At 33.0% G+C, this 18,022-nt stretch overlaps 1 protein-coding gene across 2 annotated transcripts in view; it reads left to right on the top strand.

Moving 5' to 3' along the window:
• The window catches only part of stw (laccase), a 44,045-nt gene that overhangs the window by 19,681 nt on the left and 6,342 nt on the right, over positions 1-18,022 (top strand). For both annotated transcript variants that reach the window (XM_013325166.1, NM_001311970.1), the window contains 1 exon segment: positions 17,131-17,557. In XM_013325166.1, the coding sequence (XP_013180620.1) occupies positions 17,131-17,557 (427 nt within the window).

Here is an 18,022-nt window from a genome sequence, read left to right as displayed (position 1 = left end):
GTTTTTGTGGCAGTTTTTTGACATTATCAGTTTGACTTATATTCACCGGGTCAGATTAATTTGTCAGTCTATAAGCTCCATCGCATTGCATCTCGTTTTTTGTCCTATACCTCATAGAGTTAGCTTTGATTATATATGTATTCACGTAACCTTTAACTTGCATCATTGAAATTATGTAGTTAAACATTTTATGTTCTTCGGTTGGTGCAACAGGGAAAGTGATAATTTCGTACATCAGTTATTAATATCGCTTCATCTTTATTTCATTCAAAAGAATTAAGTGACAATAATCATACTACCCACGTAAGGAAAGATTGGAGAGAAGAGAGAGAATTTATAATGTGACAAACGAGCAAGTGGAACATCTGTACATAACGATTTCCGCAATCCTACAAACACAAAAACATAGTTACTGTAGATGCGGTGCACATCTTTATGTAAGTAGACAAGAAAATCAGGAAATTAAAGTAAAGGATTGGAAGTTCGGCATGAATACTGTAATTAAAGCCTTAAGACTCAACAAAGTCAAGACACGAGAAATACTATAAATTATGAGTTAGTCACATCGTTAATAATAAGGATTCGAGAAACACAGACCGAACCATAAACACTTGATTAAATTAAGGGATAAATATATTTAAAAAAAAATACCAGTGAACTAACCAAAGTCAACTAAAAAAGATAACCATATATTGCATAACTAAAATAAGCAACAAACGCTTAATGTAACGTTCATGAACTAACACAAGAAGCAATCGCTTTGTACGACACGAAACCTTTAGTAATTTAATGCACACGACCTTTACGTAACCTTAAGTATGGGTCACTGTGCTTGTATGCAAAACACTTATCGTTAAACTAATTATTCTTGGCCTTTCGTACATCGGATTGGAACTATTTATGCTACTCTTAGGACTGTTATACACGGACTGCTTCAAGTATGTGACAGTTCAAGTTGTCGAAGTGCAACTGGAAGCATTTTTGCTGCAATCAGCGGTATGTGTATGTTGGTCACAAAACAAAGAGTCTAGAGCTGTCAATACTCATATTTAGAAGCAGTCCGTGTATAAGTCTCCTTACGGACACAGAGCTAGTGACATCCGAAGCTGCTACAAACTATATGTTTTGTAGAATTTCGTACCTCAATTACTGTATTTTTATCCCTTATACATTCTTAAACAACTGACCGGATTTTGACAAAACTTTGGTAAAGATAAAATTGAGGACGCTCGAGACTTGTGCCCAGGAAATTGAAAAGAAATAAATAAGAATGTATTCCGTTTCATCGCAGGGTATACAAAAATTTACCCTACCACATCGACCTCAGCCATTCGGCCTTCAGTTTCAACATATTGTCTTAGTTTTTATAAGCATTATGATAGTATGAACGATTTCCCAACTACCATCATTGTTTATCTTTCAAGGTTTCCACAAACACGATTTTCTTGATCTTTTTCTTAAATCTAGGAAATCGTTATATATCACAGAAGCAATTTATTGTGACATTGACCAAATTTTTCGATCTATTATTTTTATATTACACTTATTCATGAATATAACAATGGACTAATCTTGCCTTTTCTCTAATAGCATAAGAGAAACGATTTGTTCTTACGTATATTGTAACGAATAGACTCAATAACTTGCCCATTACTAAACTACATTATCTCTTAAAAAACAGTTTTATCAAATCTGTTTGTGTCAAAAATTCTTAAAAAAAATGTACACTCGTTCGATGTCCTGACAGCCTGGTAGACCGAGATATAATGAATCAAAAGAATGATGTAAAGAAAACGTTGCGACACCTATATGTAAACTTATGTAGCGCAGTGATTACTATGTCTTCATTGTAGAAAAACATTATGGAAATAAGTCCATGGTCGTCAGCGGCATTTATAATCATTTGTTCCAAAATATATATGCTCTAATTACAGTATTTTTTACCGTAATCACAAAAAATCCTTAAACATGCGAATGAGATTGTATAGGTATAGATTGCAAAACCACAGTCTTTAAATGTAATTTCAAATTATGGTGTGTGTTTATGCTATCTATACTATATATATAAAGAGGTAACATTTGTACTTTTGTTACATAAACAAACTCAAAAACTACTAAAACTATTTAAAAAAAAATGCTATTAGAAATCTACATTATCTCTAAGTAACATAGGCTATATGTCGTGGGCAAAAACAAGTAAGAAGTAAAACACTCTTATTACTCTATGTACCGTACACAACGGGTTCGGGTCCCGCGACAAAACCAACCTTAGACTACGTGTTGCAGCGGTTGAAGTAATATTATAAATAAATAAGGTAGCACTGACCTGCCTCGTTCATCGCCTCCAGCTGTCCAGTCACTCTGTCGATTTCAATGGAGTCATGCTAAGTCACTGTCAAATAGTCTTAATTTGTCAACGATGCTGCCCTGATAATGCACCCGATGCATAGCTTCCCGTAACAACACTATAGACGTGTCGTCGTCTAACCGTACGCGACACCGTAAACTCTTAAGCAACCCTGCACGCTCTGAAACCGACACGTCCGATGTGTAACTATTTTCGTCTTACTTCCGGCGACTCCCGATGCTGACAATCAACTATCAACTCTCTGTCTTGCCCGCACCTGCCCCTACAGACCCCGCGCCCAAACGTAGCGGTGAGAGATTTCTAACTACCCGCGTGTGTGGGACAATAAAAATTAAGTCGCTTACCCATACTAAACCTCGTATATCAAACCGCAAAATTCAAAACTATAGTTGGTCATGGGAGATAACGAACCCCATTGCATCTGCACCGAATAATTTACATTATTCAAATCTTAACAATGGTTATAATTACGGTAACTTTGGAAATTAATAAAATCATTGTACGTAATTGATAGGGTTTCAAAATCATTTCATTACTGTCTGTTTGTTAATATATAATTTAGAATAACAAAAAAAACATGAAGTTTGTTATAAAGTTGTTATTTAATTAGAATATTTGTAGATATGAATAGTTCAAGTTTAGAAATCGGAACACGCGCAGTACACTCTGATTACTCAATTGAGGTACAAATTTTCCCACTTATCAGTTTCAATTTCGCCTTCAGCCATGAATTCCTCAATTACACCGTGAATCATCGATTGCCAGAACATTTCGTGTTTACATTTATGATTTAAATTTGACTTAAACTGTGAAATTGTTTAACTACAATTTTAACACTATTAACTACTATAACCGTGGGTTTCTAAGAACAAAATCCCCATTTAAAACATAACGTTATATCTGTTTTGTCAAAGGACAGTGGACATGTTTTTTACAGAGAAAGGTCTTAGAAACCCACGATAAGTGTCACAAGGCCTTTCTGTTATAGCTCAGTTGTAATAAATTGGTTGAGAAATTCAAAATCGGTTTTCACTGGTGTCGCAGTGGAAGTCCATTGCTAATTTCTAACAAACAAGCTTCAGTTTAACTTTAACTATATGAAAGCTTATGCAAATAATAATAGGCTTGTGTTCTTCGTTATTTCATTGTCGAATCGAGTGTGTAATTACCAACGCCCGCAATAGAAATACGGTGACGTGAATACGGAATCGACTTATCACGATTGTAGAATAGATGGGCGTGGCAGCGATAATAGAGTCGAAAGCACCCGTAAACAGTATCGATACCAAACTCGACCGTATCGATATAGTTTAATCGATTCAGCACGACACTGTTTATCATTCTAAATTATTTCATTGAAAGGTAAATCGTAATTTATGTTAAATGTTAATATTACTGCTTCGCGACTTGTTTTTTTTTATGAATTATGTACTAGTCAGACAATCTTTGTATTTTTTATTCATTCGTTTTACATGTGGTGTTAATTGAATCATTTATGTGAAAAAAAATAACGTGTATTTATAATTTTTTTATTTATAATTATCAACAACTATTAATTAAATTTATTTTAAATTGATAGAGGCAAGGTTTTTATGGATTTTTATTACCTTATGTTACTGTAGCCAATATTAGCGTAGCCTATTTCTCTTGTTAATATAAGATATTGAAATTAATTCGAGCAACTCCGGTCACGAACTCCTAATTTTATATTTATACAGCAAACTTATTGCCTAAGTTAATCAGTTATTAAAAACAAAACGTTTCATACAGAGATTTTGAGCTCAGAAACCCACGGTAAGTCTTTTAGTTTCAAGTAAATTTATTTTAATGCTCTATTTTTAGAAATTCGATTATTTAAAAAGCAAATGTTAGTATTTAATTCAAATTTAATGTTAACTAAACGAATTTAAATGTATAATTCCGTCGGAAGTAAAGATAAAATTCTATATTTGGAAATAAGCTCTTAGCTAATACATTATTTTTAGATTAAAGTATTTGAAAACACTCTTTATCTGTATTATTTAATGAAATGGATTAAATTGTTTTATTATTCATCGTATTTATGTTTGTATCGATTTAGTACAAGAATTAACACTTTAAGGAAATTAAATCTGTCATATTGTTCAAACTTTCGTGAGACATTATACTAAACTGATATATAAACACGGCTAAACACTCACGTATATTCGTCCGGTGGCGGCACCGACTAGTTTCGAGCCCATCGGGGGCCCTTCATCAGGATGAGTGGTACTGGTATTATTTCGCGGACGCGGCCCTCAGCTCACTGTCATTAAATCTGTCGTATTGTGTAATGTATTTTTTAAATATCATCAATATTAATAAGTTTGTTGAAGATTTACTGTGAACTAACACCGTCTCTGTCCTTTTTTAACGTAATAAGAGGGATAACAATACATTTTATACAATTATTTCGACAGTGGAAACTCTGTGATGTTTCAATTCGGTTCAGAAGTTATTTAATATTTTCGATATTCCAGCCGTCTTGTTTCTTTTATCTTATCGAATAAAACCTCACTCTACATTTTTATTTTTAAAACCTTATAAAAATCAAACTAAAAAGTAAAAAAACAACTGGAGCATAATGAGGGTTGACCGTGGAGTGTTGCGAAATCGTGAGCGACTGCGCGGTGTCAAGGTCTCGTCACCAATACGCTACAATCGATCTGTCAGATTTTTATTTCATGCCCTAGATTTAAACCTCATATTTTTAATATTTATACAGTAGCTGACCCAATGGAAGTTTTCGTTCAAGAATGACACGCCTGTCATCTATGAAAGCCTAGTACGAATATTTGTGACACGCCTTGATATAATAATATACAAAATGTATAAAAAAATGTATGAGATTTGTTAGCGCATTTTAATACAAATCTTGTCGTTCTCAGGAATATTCGTGCTAGGCCCTCTGTTCGTTTTCCGATGCCAACGCCATCTACCGTGAAGAATAAACAAAAAATAATGACATTATACTTTTCGATTACTAACTACTTATATTCCCTCTCTAATCCAAAGATCGGCTGAACCCAGTACAAAAACAATTTAGTCATCAAAAGATTAGTCTACGAAACAGTAGAACAATGCAAGAACATGCATTATAAAGAGTCCCTTATGTGTTGCACCATTTCCGTTAATCGGGCGCACCTTGCGCCACATCAAACACCGGTGTCTCGGCCGAGATTACACGGATTACATGTTACCCGCACGCGAAATTACCCGCCCATTAAACATGTCGCTAAACTGACGTTGCGATATGTATCACTTGCCTTAAGTACTGGGTTAAGTGGTACAATTCTAACGGCCAGAAACCAAGGTTGAATTTCACTTTTAAATCCTCTTAATATTTGAAGATACGAGAAAGTTACCTCGCTTCATCTTAATAATTACATATTAGCTAAAGGCAACATGCCTTGCAAATGATAAGTCAAAGCCGTTTAAAAAAAAGAAGTATACATAACCTCCTTCTTTTTAAAGTCGGCTTAATAAACAGAAATTTGTTTAAAACTGAATGCCACGCATTTTTTTTAATTAATTGGTATAAAACGATTAAATTATGAGACAATATGTAATAAATATATTATATCAATTATACAGTTGTGGAACAATGACATGGGATCACTATCTTTGCAGATTTAGTTTGACAATTCATGACTTGTCGGAACGTGAGTAAAGGTCTCATGAACTTGGCTTAAATAACTCAAAGTATGTCAGTTAAGACCACTGTCTTGCTTCATTAACTTCCCCACAAAACACCGTGAGAAAATATTTTACAAGGACTTCGTTGCAAAGCAACTACTCACAAACGCATACGAAATTTGCCAACACCAAGCAACAAGTTGTGATTCAATTAGTAATGAGGAAATTGTTTTATGAATTCTTAGAGTCAATCGTAATTATCATTATAACATGGCCTAGACTATAAAATCCGGAACTCTTTTTTAAATTCATAACACATAATAAAAAATTATAATGAATGAGCAAATCTTTAATAGTTGCTTTCTTGGCTACATTATTGCTTATCTACCGCATAAGTGCTTCTTAATTTGTAAATCCCAGGTCAAGAAGTAAGGTGTTAAAAGTGTTTTTGGGCTGCGGACGAGAGCGAAAGCGTGCCCGTCGTCCCGTCCCGATGCGTTGGAGGAACAGAGAGGTTTAGTGGGTATGCCTCCGCTATGGAGGAGAATCCCTCATAACTACCGCGTCCCCCCCCGGGGCGAGGAGTATGCATAAAGCATTCCTCTCTGGATAACACCTTCCAAAGTGTCTAAAAAAATATATATTTGGTTAGTTAATTTCGATATTTTTAATGCAGTGAAACAAGCAATTTATTGAACGTTATATCTATCCATCAGTCAATCAAAACAAACCTAATGATTTATGAACATCTGTCCTTCAAACGAAACTGACCCGCCCGGATCACTGTTGTACGCAACAATAAGTTTCCAGCGGAATTTGCCTTAATCATGTTAATAATAGTAATTATTCAGCTGTTAATAAGTATCATCAAATACAACTATCTGGCCTCCAAACTATGCAAGTTTTTGTTAAATATAAGCGAGCATTTATACTTTCATTTGAACGTATTTATTGTATATGTTATAGAAATAAATTTAAAACATCAAGAAGACGGGGTGATCCTCCGTGTAAGTACGAATTCCGTTGATTTTTTAGACTTTAAAATTGCTCATACTATTTAGGTTTAGACACAAACTAACTTCTTAAATACTCTATTATCAGTTGAGCAAAATATTAAAATATTCTGTAGAAACTGAGTATCAAAGTTAACCAAAAATTAAATGAGCAATTCTTGTATATATATATATATATTGTATATAGGCGGTTTTGGGGGCCATAAATCGATCTAGCTAGGAATCATTTTTAGAAAATATCATTTTGTTCGTGTTTTATCGATAATCAACTTAAACATATACTTAACTTTTTCTATCGGTAAGATCGGAATATTATTCATATTTCATCATTTTATTAGTAATTCGTACTTAAATATAATTTCCAAAAAACACAATTAAAAACAATACCGAGCAAAACTCGGTCATCCAGGTACTGATATTTGATTATTGCGTTAGTAATACGGAACTTATAATACAAGCGCTTTCGCTGCAAATATAACCTTGACCACTAAGGAAGTTATTCAACAGATTTTTTATTGTTCACGGATCCCTTATTAAGTTGCGGGGTAACATTACTTAAAAAATTAATTGACATGTAAATGCGGCTAATGTTACATTGAAATCAATTTCAAATAAAAATAACCATTTAATAGTGATAAACAAAACGCGTAAAAAAACATAACAATGGTTTAAGGATCAATTGAGATCTAAATTGTATAAAAACACACAAGGCCAGTGTTTTTTTTTAATTAGGCAAGTTCAAGTTCTGTGTCAAGCAAGCGCTATTTTATTCTATAAAATCTTATTAGATAGTGACTATTCAGTTAAGGCTATGCTATCTCTGAAATTTTTAATGTATTTACCCAATGAAACATCTTAAACTTATTTAATTTCTTTTTTAAAAAGTATTTTTTTTTGCGACTGCATTATAAGAATGAATCGTCTCGACCGGGAAAGTACCACGACCTTACGAAAAACCGACTTCAGGTAGAACTCATTTTTACATTTTTTTTATTAATAAATCCCCGGGTATTAAATAATAGTTCAGATGCTTCGGATTGGTATTTCCGTTTTCTGTACATTTTCCATATTATTTTGAAATTGTTTAAATTTCAAAAAAATAAAAAGTAAAAAGCTTGTTACTTCGTGTTTTCGGCCATATACAATTACCGTATAAACAAATAGCGTTATCGAATAAACTCGATGTTTGAAACACATCACACACGTGTTAATGTAACATCAAATTAAGTAGGGCATTACATAAGATTTGCGAATCGAGTCATCGAATCGATGAACCGTTTTCGCGCCTTTTTAAAAACGGAGACAACGTTCTGAATAACAATAATGACTTTAAGTAAACTGTAACAGAACACGGTGTATATTTAACGAACGTTTTGCGTGCATCGAATTTCTTCAACGGTGTCAGAAAAAAAAATCGATGGAGTTCGCCTTGAAATCGTTCCGATAGACGTAACCAAGCACCGTTCGAAAACGGCGGTCTTTTCCCGAGATGAGTCATGTTGCTTTTTACATTAGCTGTTGCCTTTCGTCAGAGTGGAATTAAAAAAAAAGTAAAATGAAAATGAGTATTTATTGCCGACTTGTTATGTTAAAAGGAAAGTATCTATCCACAGGAACAGTTATATCAGATTGTAATTTAACTGTAAACCAAATTATTCCAAATCCATTGACTCATTTTGGAGTTCTCTGGTTACAAACATAAATTCATTAATTCATTCTATGCCAAATCTCACCGTGATCCGTTCAGCCGTTCTGAAGATACCTTCAAACAAACATCCATCCGCTCATCCATCTAAAATGTCGCATTTATAATATTAGTAAGATATAGGCATTCGAGAAATTAGTCAACAAAACCTTGAAATCAATGCAAACGATACATGTGGGACGTAACTTAATTGTCGAAAGAAACCGTTGGGTTTTTCTCAGTGAATTGTATAACATTTTTACGCAATAAGGGAACAATGCATTCTTGCTTCACGGTGAAAGTAATGTTGATAAGAGGCAGGAGTCCGAAATCATCAGTTGTAACTACACAGAGACTTCGTTAAGAACACTATTAAATTGAGGTTTAATCGAGATTTAACAGTGGTAGAGCCCGGTGAAATACCACGACCACACAGAAGACAGGCGTCAAGTGGAAGATATTCCGCGTTTCGTCTGATGACTGTGTGTCCCGGAGGCCTTATATACCCTCTTTCCCTTTCCACCCTCTTTCTTATAAGGAAAGGATGGGAAGTGTAAGTGGACTTTCCGTATGAGAGGATGCATGGAAAGGGAAAACATTTTCTTTCTGTGCATCCTCTCCTCCGTCGATGAAAGGTAGGCAACGCATATGCAATTGCGTATGTCTATGAGCAACGGTCATTTTCGCTATTTCAGCGATTTCAGGTGACCGCTCGCTCGTTTGCCACCTTCTGATGTATAAAAAAAACTTTATTATGCAGCTTTTAAGCGCACTACGAATTTGTGAAGGATTATGTTGCAATATGTGAAACAACTCGTTTTTGACATATAATAATTTTATGCCATTTTCATATAGGAAGCACTTCCCCGGTGTAACCGGTTTGCAAAACTGGTACAAAGTAGAGCTATTTATAATGCTTCATAAGACTGGTTGTGAAGAAACGGCTTTATATCTTTAGGACTGATAATGTATACCCCATACAGCTGCCAAGCTCCAAAAGCTCTAGTGATTAATTAATGACATTTAACCCTTAATCACACCATCAATTATTATTAACTAGCTGTCGCCTGCGACTCCATTTGCGTATGATTAAAAAAATCTTAATAAGTTGCCTATGTGTTCTTCCAGATTATGTTCTACATCTATGCCAAATTGCATTAAGATCCGATGAGCAGTTCCAAAGATACTTCTAACAAACATCCATCTATCTAAACTTTCGCATTTCTAATATAAGTTAGAAGTACGATGTGATAAAAAAGTGGTACAAAATATTAAAAATAATATTTTGATTAAGAGATATTCGTTGTAGGATATATTTTTTTTAAATCATACACTAGAAAATATATAATCGAGTATTATGCACTTATAAAAATCGTCTGATAATCTTAATGAAGATCTGTGTATAATCGGACGTAAATTTTAAAATTATTAATCAGTTTTCGCATATCAACTAGCAACACTTGCTTAGAATTGAGACATTTAATTAATTTATATGGACAGCTGCTGCATTATAATTTAAAATGGACCATACAGCGAGTTTAATATTGTTTTCGATAAACCTAACGACCTTACAAATAAGGTGTGAATAAATATATTTGACCTTACTAAATAAATTAGTGCTAAGATTATATCTGCATTTGTAACAATTATTCTGTGCTACATTTTATAATTAACTACGTTACGACTATCTGATGCTTTAAAGAGATCGTGTTATTTTAAAATATCGCTTTATATCAAAATGAACTTTATAGGTACAATAATACCAAATTGTACTTAATAGGTAAAAGTCATACAAATAATGTAAAAACACAACCTTGAATTTTGCTTTGTTTCCATTCTATGCTATAGTTTATTGTGGTTTTCAATCTGTGGTTTCGAGTTTAAAATCTAAATTGTTTACTCACAGACCATGATTATGTCTTGATAAATTATTATATCTACAATTGATTCATATTACCTGTTAGATAATATAAATCAAAATACAACAGTGTATTTCGTAAACTCAGTTGAATAAGCCCGCATTCCACTGGCCGTGTATACGCTTTGCTCTATCTAAAAACGTATATTACGATTTATTCGTTAGTAACACGACTTTATGTTTCAAAATTTCAACCGGTAAATCGTTTGTGCATTGACAGTGTATTAGTGAATTAAAATTTGTAAAACGTTTTTCGCAATTCGTATCTTTCATAATTCTTAATGGCGTAAAATGGCGGGCAAACAAGTCATAGCATTAGGTACTCCGCAGTATATTATTATTATTGACAAATATGCCATATGCTAGAACTGTATACTGAGAATAATAAATTATATATAATAAATAGCGACAATATTCGATTCGAGTTCAAAATGATATACGTGACACGAATTCTCGACTATGTCTTATTGGATTTTAATAATAACACTTTGAATAGCATTTGGATTTCACGAAACCCATCAGAATGCGAATCGCAACCTCCCGTACGTGGATGTTACAACGAAGATTTATCGTAAGCAAATGAATGGTTAAGTAAGTCGCTTAATCTCGTCGAGTGTTCGATCGAGTACCATTTTTTTTTTCTCTCAAACATCCGCTAAAGTGGACGCTTTCACTCTTTTCCGCTTGAGTGCACGTGATTGTCAGTTCGTTGTTAAGTAAAAGCTCTTTACGTTTCCTCAATTTATTCTATTTTATTACCTATTTCCATTTGGAACAGTGTACAACTAGAAAAGTTACAAGGCCTTTAAACTGTACGCTATTAGCATATTCCTAATGTCCTAGGTATAAAATCATACATTTTTAGTACCAGCTATAAATAAACATGAAAAATTTGTTTTTAAAGCGACTCCGATTAACCAGTTATATAATCTGTGCTATTAAGTAATTATATCTCAATTGATTAATCATTGTTACCCTAGTATTGTAAGAATGTCCTTAATTTATTAAAAATTATTGTCACTTTACCTATGCTCAACATCACTTTTGTGGTTGGCGATGTCGGTTTGCGGGTGTTTGGATATTATTTACTCGTTCACGCACACAAGCACACAAAGTTCAATTGTTCTAGTTTTGTTATGTTTCATTCTGGTCGTTAAGGACCACATTAAATGTTATGCCACTTCAAACTAGAACGTACATATACAGCTCAGAGACAGAGTCGGTAAACGATCCTTTAATCACTTCACCGACCATTTGGTTTAATTATCTTTTGATATTGTATTTATTAGCATTATTAATTCAAAATGAACGCAATTTTCGTTATTTCACACTTTAATAAAAATGAATGTATCTTTTATGCGAGTTAAAATCGAATCGTATTTAGTTTAGTTAGGTTATTTAAGTAACTAACGTTTACAACGTAAATATATACAGTATCTCTAGAACCAGTTATTTTATAGAATTATTTATACTGAACTTTTTTCATAGTTTTAATAGATATTTCATCTTGATTAAATTATTTAACATACTAACTTAACACCAAGAAAGTAATGTCGAATAAAATAAATCGATATCCCGACAACTTAGTGTCGATTTGTATCGATTATTTGACGCATAATTCAAACCCATACTAAGTAACTGCTTGTGTGAACACAATTGAAGGTAATGATGTAGTCATTTGATCTATTGCTCAAACTCATCGACAAGCATTGTCTACAACAATGACTTTACCGTGTAGGTTTCTTACCTCTTTGTTATACGTCTTTTAATAAAAGTAATAACATTGGATAATTATTATGACTTCTGACCTCAGAATTAATAGTTATTAAACGTATTAAAAAGACAACCTTGGTTATTGATTGATTGATTTCCAAAGCGTACGTTTAAATATGAAATGATTGTTACAGAGGTTGGGCGAGTAATAGAAAAATTGAGTGAAATTAATTACGTATGCCTTCTTAAAATAGAGTGTGTTCGAAAATATATCTATGTATCTATGCAAGAGGATATGCTGGTAAAGAATCGAAGTTTAGATGGATGGATGAATGAATTGATGGATGTTTGTTACAAGATATGTCCGGATCGGCTCAACGGATCTTAATAAAATTTGGCGCAGATAAATAGCCTAGGTTGGAAGAACACACAGACTACTTATCAAGTTTTTTTTTAAATTCCGCCTGGACGTCGTGGGCGACAGCTAATTAAAAATATTGAAGCCATTGATATATTTCTAAGGAGTTTATTGACCTTTTGTTTTTATTACGACCAAATTCAAGTCGAGTACTGCCAAAGTGACTTATTTTGATTCAGAACGACGCTCGACCACACATCGGTAGATGGTAATTTATTTGCCCTTCGTATAAACAATTCTTATGCCGATATAACATACGGGAAAGGAAATCATAATGAATCAGCGCAGCGAGGTAAGGATTTATATTATCGTTTAAATTATGCAACGGAACAAAATGATTTAACAACGAGTTAACTTTCCCAGTTTTGTAAAATATTTGACAAGATCTTGAAGATTGTGTTCTAAAGTTATTCATGTATAATATTGCTTTCTTAACTTGTGTATCATTTTTAACAAATTAATTAAACTGTTTTTTAATTTAATTTTCCAAATAATGTTCTTTGTTTGACATCTGTTTTATTTTATTAAAATAATTAAATTCACACCAAGGCATTATGTAATAGAAAATAAAAACACAATGTAATTAATCTCTAAAAAGCTTTCTTTATATAACTATTGCGCCAGGTTTAAAATCTTTTGTCAATTGTAAAAGCAATTAATAAAAAATTTAAATGACTATTGTTTCGTAATTTCCATTTTCTTAATAAGCATTTTATCTATTAATTTCTAAATATGGATATTACGTCTTATTTCGATTCGTCTTTCAAAATTCTTATACATTATTTATCCCACTTTTAGAAGCGATTACGTCTTAACACTTCTTATCGTTTTAAATATTATAGCCATTTCTAGAAGTTAAAGAAATTAATTACCATTTCATATTAGCTTTTATTGATTGTTAAATGTATAAAACAACAAAAACAGCTTAAGACTCAATGTATTAGCACATAATATGTGGGTGAATCCATTATTAATTGACTTCACACTTTTTAAAATTGACCTCGATGTTGAATTACATAATTACATTTCGAATTAAATACTGGAAATACTTTTAATAAACTTACACTCATATCGAACCAATTATGTACAATCTGTTATATACATCTGTATATTAGACGGTGATGTATGGATAAGAACATACCGTGCCCACCGTCAGTTTAGGTTCGCCCCTCTCGGGCACCCCAAAATCTGAATGCTAAACGCTTAATGAGTGACAGCCCAAGCCTAGGTCCCCCTCTCGGGAGCCCTTGAGCCCAGTCACTCCATGGAGCGTCCACCTAATCGAATCTGTCTATCTATATGAAAGACGGGAATAGGGAAGGTGTACAAGGCAATCTAGGTAAATATCAGTTTCTTAAGTAAGGCAATAACAGTAACAACAGTATTCGAGGTCGCATGCAGTAAATGGTTGCTGCTAATTTTCGCTGTTGGTTTTTTAATTGAATTTCAGTAATACTTGTGTACAAGAAAACTAAAGCGCTGACTCCATATAAAGTAGCAATAAAAATATTTCTACGGCAATATGCTTGAAAAACAATTGCAATTCAGATCAAATGATAATTAAAAAGGAGCTACGAATCAATAGGTATATAACATGAAATCGTTTATTTATGTCTATTACTTAGTAATTATTGTATTATTAAATAGAAATAGCTAGGTAGAGATAAACCCTGCATGATAAATTTTGATAAAGATCCGGAAAGACTAGATCTATAATAACTAGGGTGACGCAGCGACCTGACAATTCTTCACTTTCCCCGAATCCGTGCCGTCCCAACCAAGACCATTATCAGTCTCCATCCAGCAATCCTGAGACGGCCAACGGGACGACGACCACTGTGTTGTCCCATGTCTTCACACAGCTTTAACAAACTCTCAAGACTGTTACTAGTGAAGTGATATCTATTATGTATTATAAATTATCAAAAAGGTTAACCGTAGGCCTAAATTGTATGCAAATTTAATACCAATATTCATAATTCAGTGTCACGCCTAATCGTAATAAATGGTAGATCCCTAATAAAGATCCTTGTTAATAAATCACAACTAAATTATTGCATGATACGCAAATCACAAATAGACTGTGGAATATAAATGTAATTTATATTAACTTAATTTGCATAAAATCTGTTTCATGACGATTGCGTTTTCACGAACTTTGATTAATTGAATTTGAAAAGATCCATTGAAATACATGTCACTGGCCAATTTAAACCATTATCTTTTTAATTTAAATTATCATTTTACGTATGGAATGTTGTTAAAATTTACCAATAAACCTTATGTAGAATCAGGAAATTAAAAAAAATAGAATCAATTACGCATTAAGCGATTAGACTGATGAAAAAGTTAACGTGTTTTGGATTTAATGATACTTAAGAAGTACTGATTTCCAATGTACGTTGAAGATTTAACTTTTTTCGATTGTGCATCTTACCAATGTTATCAGTGCGAATGTTTAGATGGATGGATGGATATGTTTCTCCAGTACGGCTGAACAGCTCTCGAGGAAATGTGGCATACATATAGAACATAACTGGAAGAACACTTGGGCTACTAATGTTGTTATTTTTAATAATACGACCGCTATTTATTAATAAAATAAATTATAACAAGGCTCACATTGATATATTCTATTCAAATCAAGCTCTCGATTTTGTCAAACAAAGACATTTTTACTATTAAATTCATATTTACGTAAGATAACATTTATGTAGTCAGTATAAATTTTCTTAAGTAATGTAAAATAGTTTCAATTGTGATGTAAATTTTAATCTCATTCAAATATATAACTATAAAATCTTCCGTACAAGTATATCACTAACTCTCATGCCAACATAATAGCAATTTATATTTTGATATGCATTGATAGTTCGATCATATCTATTAGAAGCGCAATTATTCACGCCTACATGTAATAACTCATGTAACAATCTGTCGGATCTGAGGCGAAAGTCGATATTATATAGGCATTATACAAAAACTCGATACATGAACTATTTCTGATGGATATTGCCTTTAGAAATCTTGTGTCATTAAGGAAATTCTTCACCAGTATTACGATATAACTATATGATGTTTTATGAAGATGTCGAAGTCTAAAAACTTTATAAATTATTTCCGTCGTCTATAAAAAAATGTAAGTTTATTGAATCAATTTAAATCAAAGCTAATTCAATACATTTTAGATTGTTGTAAAAAAGTAAATTAATAAAGACAAATCAATGGCTGACTGTATATAATATTGCACAATATTCTTCTAATGCAAGTGACTTTATCTTTGCCTTTTAGAAAAAAAAAATTAAACCTTAAAAAAAATTAAGACATATTTATGGTTGCGTTAAATAATAATCTTACTAATAATATAAATGCGAATGTTTAGATGGATGGATGTTTGTTTGAAGGTATCTCCTGTATGGCTGAACGGATCTTGATGATATTTGCCACACATATAGAACACAGTATAGAAGAACACATACCTATGTTTTTTTTTTAATTTCGCTCTGTCGGAGTCGCGGGCGACCGCTAGTGTAATAGAACTTATAAAGTACATGTAAATTCAAAACGTGTGAAAACGCTTGTAGTATTATAAAAATCATTGGAGTTATTTTTATTACATCAGATAAATAAAATGTAACAATAGACATTGTCAGAAATCGTGCCACATTTAAAATAACCACAGATAATGTTTAACCAATGAGGAAGTAAAAGTAATAAAGTATTCAGGGTCACGGGTACTAAATACATAACAAATTTGTCTTCAAACAAAAACTCGAAGTTAACCACCTTTGATCCGACAACGAGTAAGGCAGTGACAATGTCGCAACTCATGAAAATGATTGTATCACTTGAAAATTAAGTAAACTCAGAGTTTAAGACGGAGAGTCAATTGACACAAAAAGCAAGCGACAAACAAGAAAGTAAAAGTCCTTAAGCGTATACATAACTGGGGTACTTTAGTGTTACAAAAGTCAACAAATTATATTAAATTCTACTTTAAAGAATTCAAATTCGTCACGTGTCTAATAATGGTAAAATTTAACACGGTCCAATTCTTGAACGGTTTTGTTACTGAAATTTATTAAGTGTTACCAAAAGAAAAACTAAGACATTTTCGAAAGTATACTGAAACGCTAACAGCAGCTTGACGCGACAATTACCTTTCGCAATCTTCAAGCCGAATTACAATAGGAACTTATAGGAAAAACCGTATACTTTGGTATAAAAGTTAAGGAGTATAAATCGCTAATTTAAATTAATTTTGTTATAGAAGAGGCTAAACTTTAAACATGACATTCACTTAAATGCGTATAAAAACTTTATTTATCTTTGAAATTAACGAATGAAATCTTTTCTTTTCAGAAGCAGGAACGATAGACGATCAATCAACGTCAGCGTCGTGGTGGCAGGCCGGCACCGCGACACCTTTCCATGACAGCGGCAGCGAGTTCTCCTCAACACATGGATTAGTCCAAACCCATCCCTCATCTATCAGCGATGGATACTCTTTTGGATCTTCTGGAGCTTCTGCCAACCCATTCGTGTCAACGAGCGGCAGCGGTCCGCTCAGTGGTAGCTTCCGAAGTAATCCATTGCCACCACTCACCAAGAGTTCGAATGGTAAAACAACTCTGAAACATCTGGACTTCACGAGTAGCGCTACAGCTGAACTGAGAAGGAATCCAGCTTTATCCGCCCCTGACGAGTGCGCGCGTGCATGCAGAGAGGGAGAACCACCAAGGATCTGCTATTACCATTTCACACTTGAGATGTACACAGTTTTGGGAGCGTAAGTCATTACAAAATACCTATTTCAGTACATTCTCATTCCCTCATAAGTTCCAAAAGAGTCAAACGTTTTTATACCTTCTTGTATCTATATATAATAGTAATTAATAATTATCTTGAACGTATCTTTTCCTAATCGACGATGGTAGACCTCAAATGAGTTTAACTGGATGGGTTCAATTTAATATTGATATGTGTCGACTCGGCCTACATAACCATTCAAGTTTTGCGCACAAGCATGGCTTACAGGGTATTGTGACGTAATAACATGCTATGAACTAAGGGAACTGTAACAAACCAGTCCCGTGATATTTATTCAAATCTGTGTAAATATGATTAGCGCTTTCTTACCTCATAACTTTCTTGTCTTGTAACTATAAGTCGCATAATTAATTTTCCATGAAAAATGACAGACTTACATGAGAATATTATATTGCCAATTGTTTGAGATTTTTATTTCATTTAT

This window comes from Papilio xuthus, unplaced genomic scaffold (assembly GCF_000836235.2).
Source record: "Papilio xuthus unplaced genomic scaffold, Pxut_1.1 DF824888.1, whole genome shotgun sequence".
Lineage (NCBI taxonomy): Eukaryota > Metazoa > Arthropoda > Insecta > Lepidoptera > Papilionidae > Papilio > Papilio xuthus.
The sequence above is the reverse complement of the archived record's forward strand: the minus strand, read 5'-3'. Positions and strand labels throughout refer to the sequence as shown.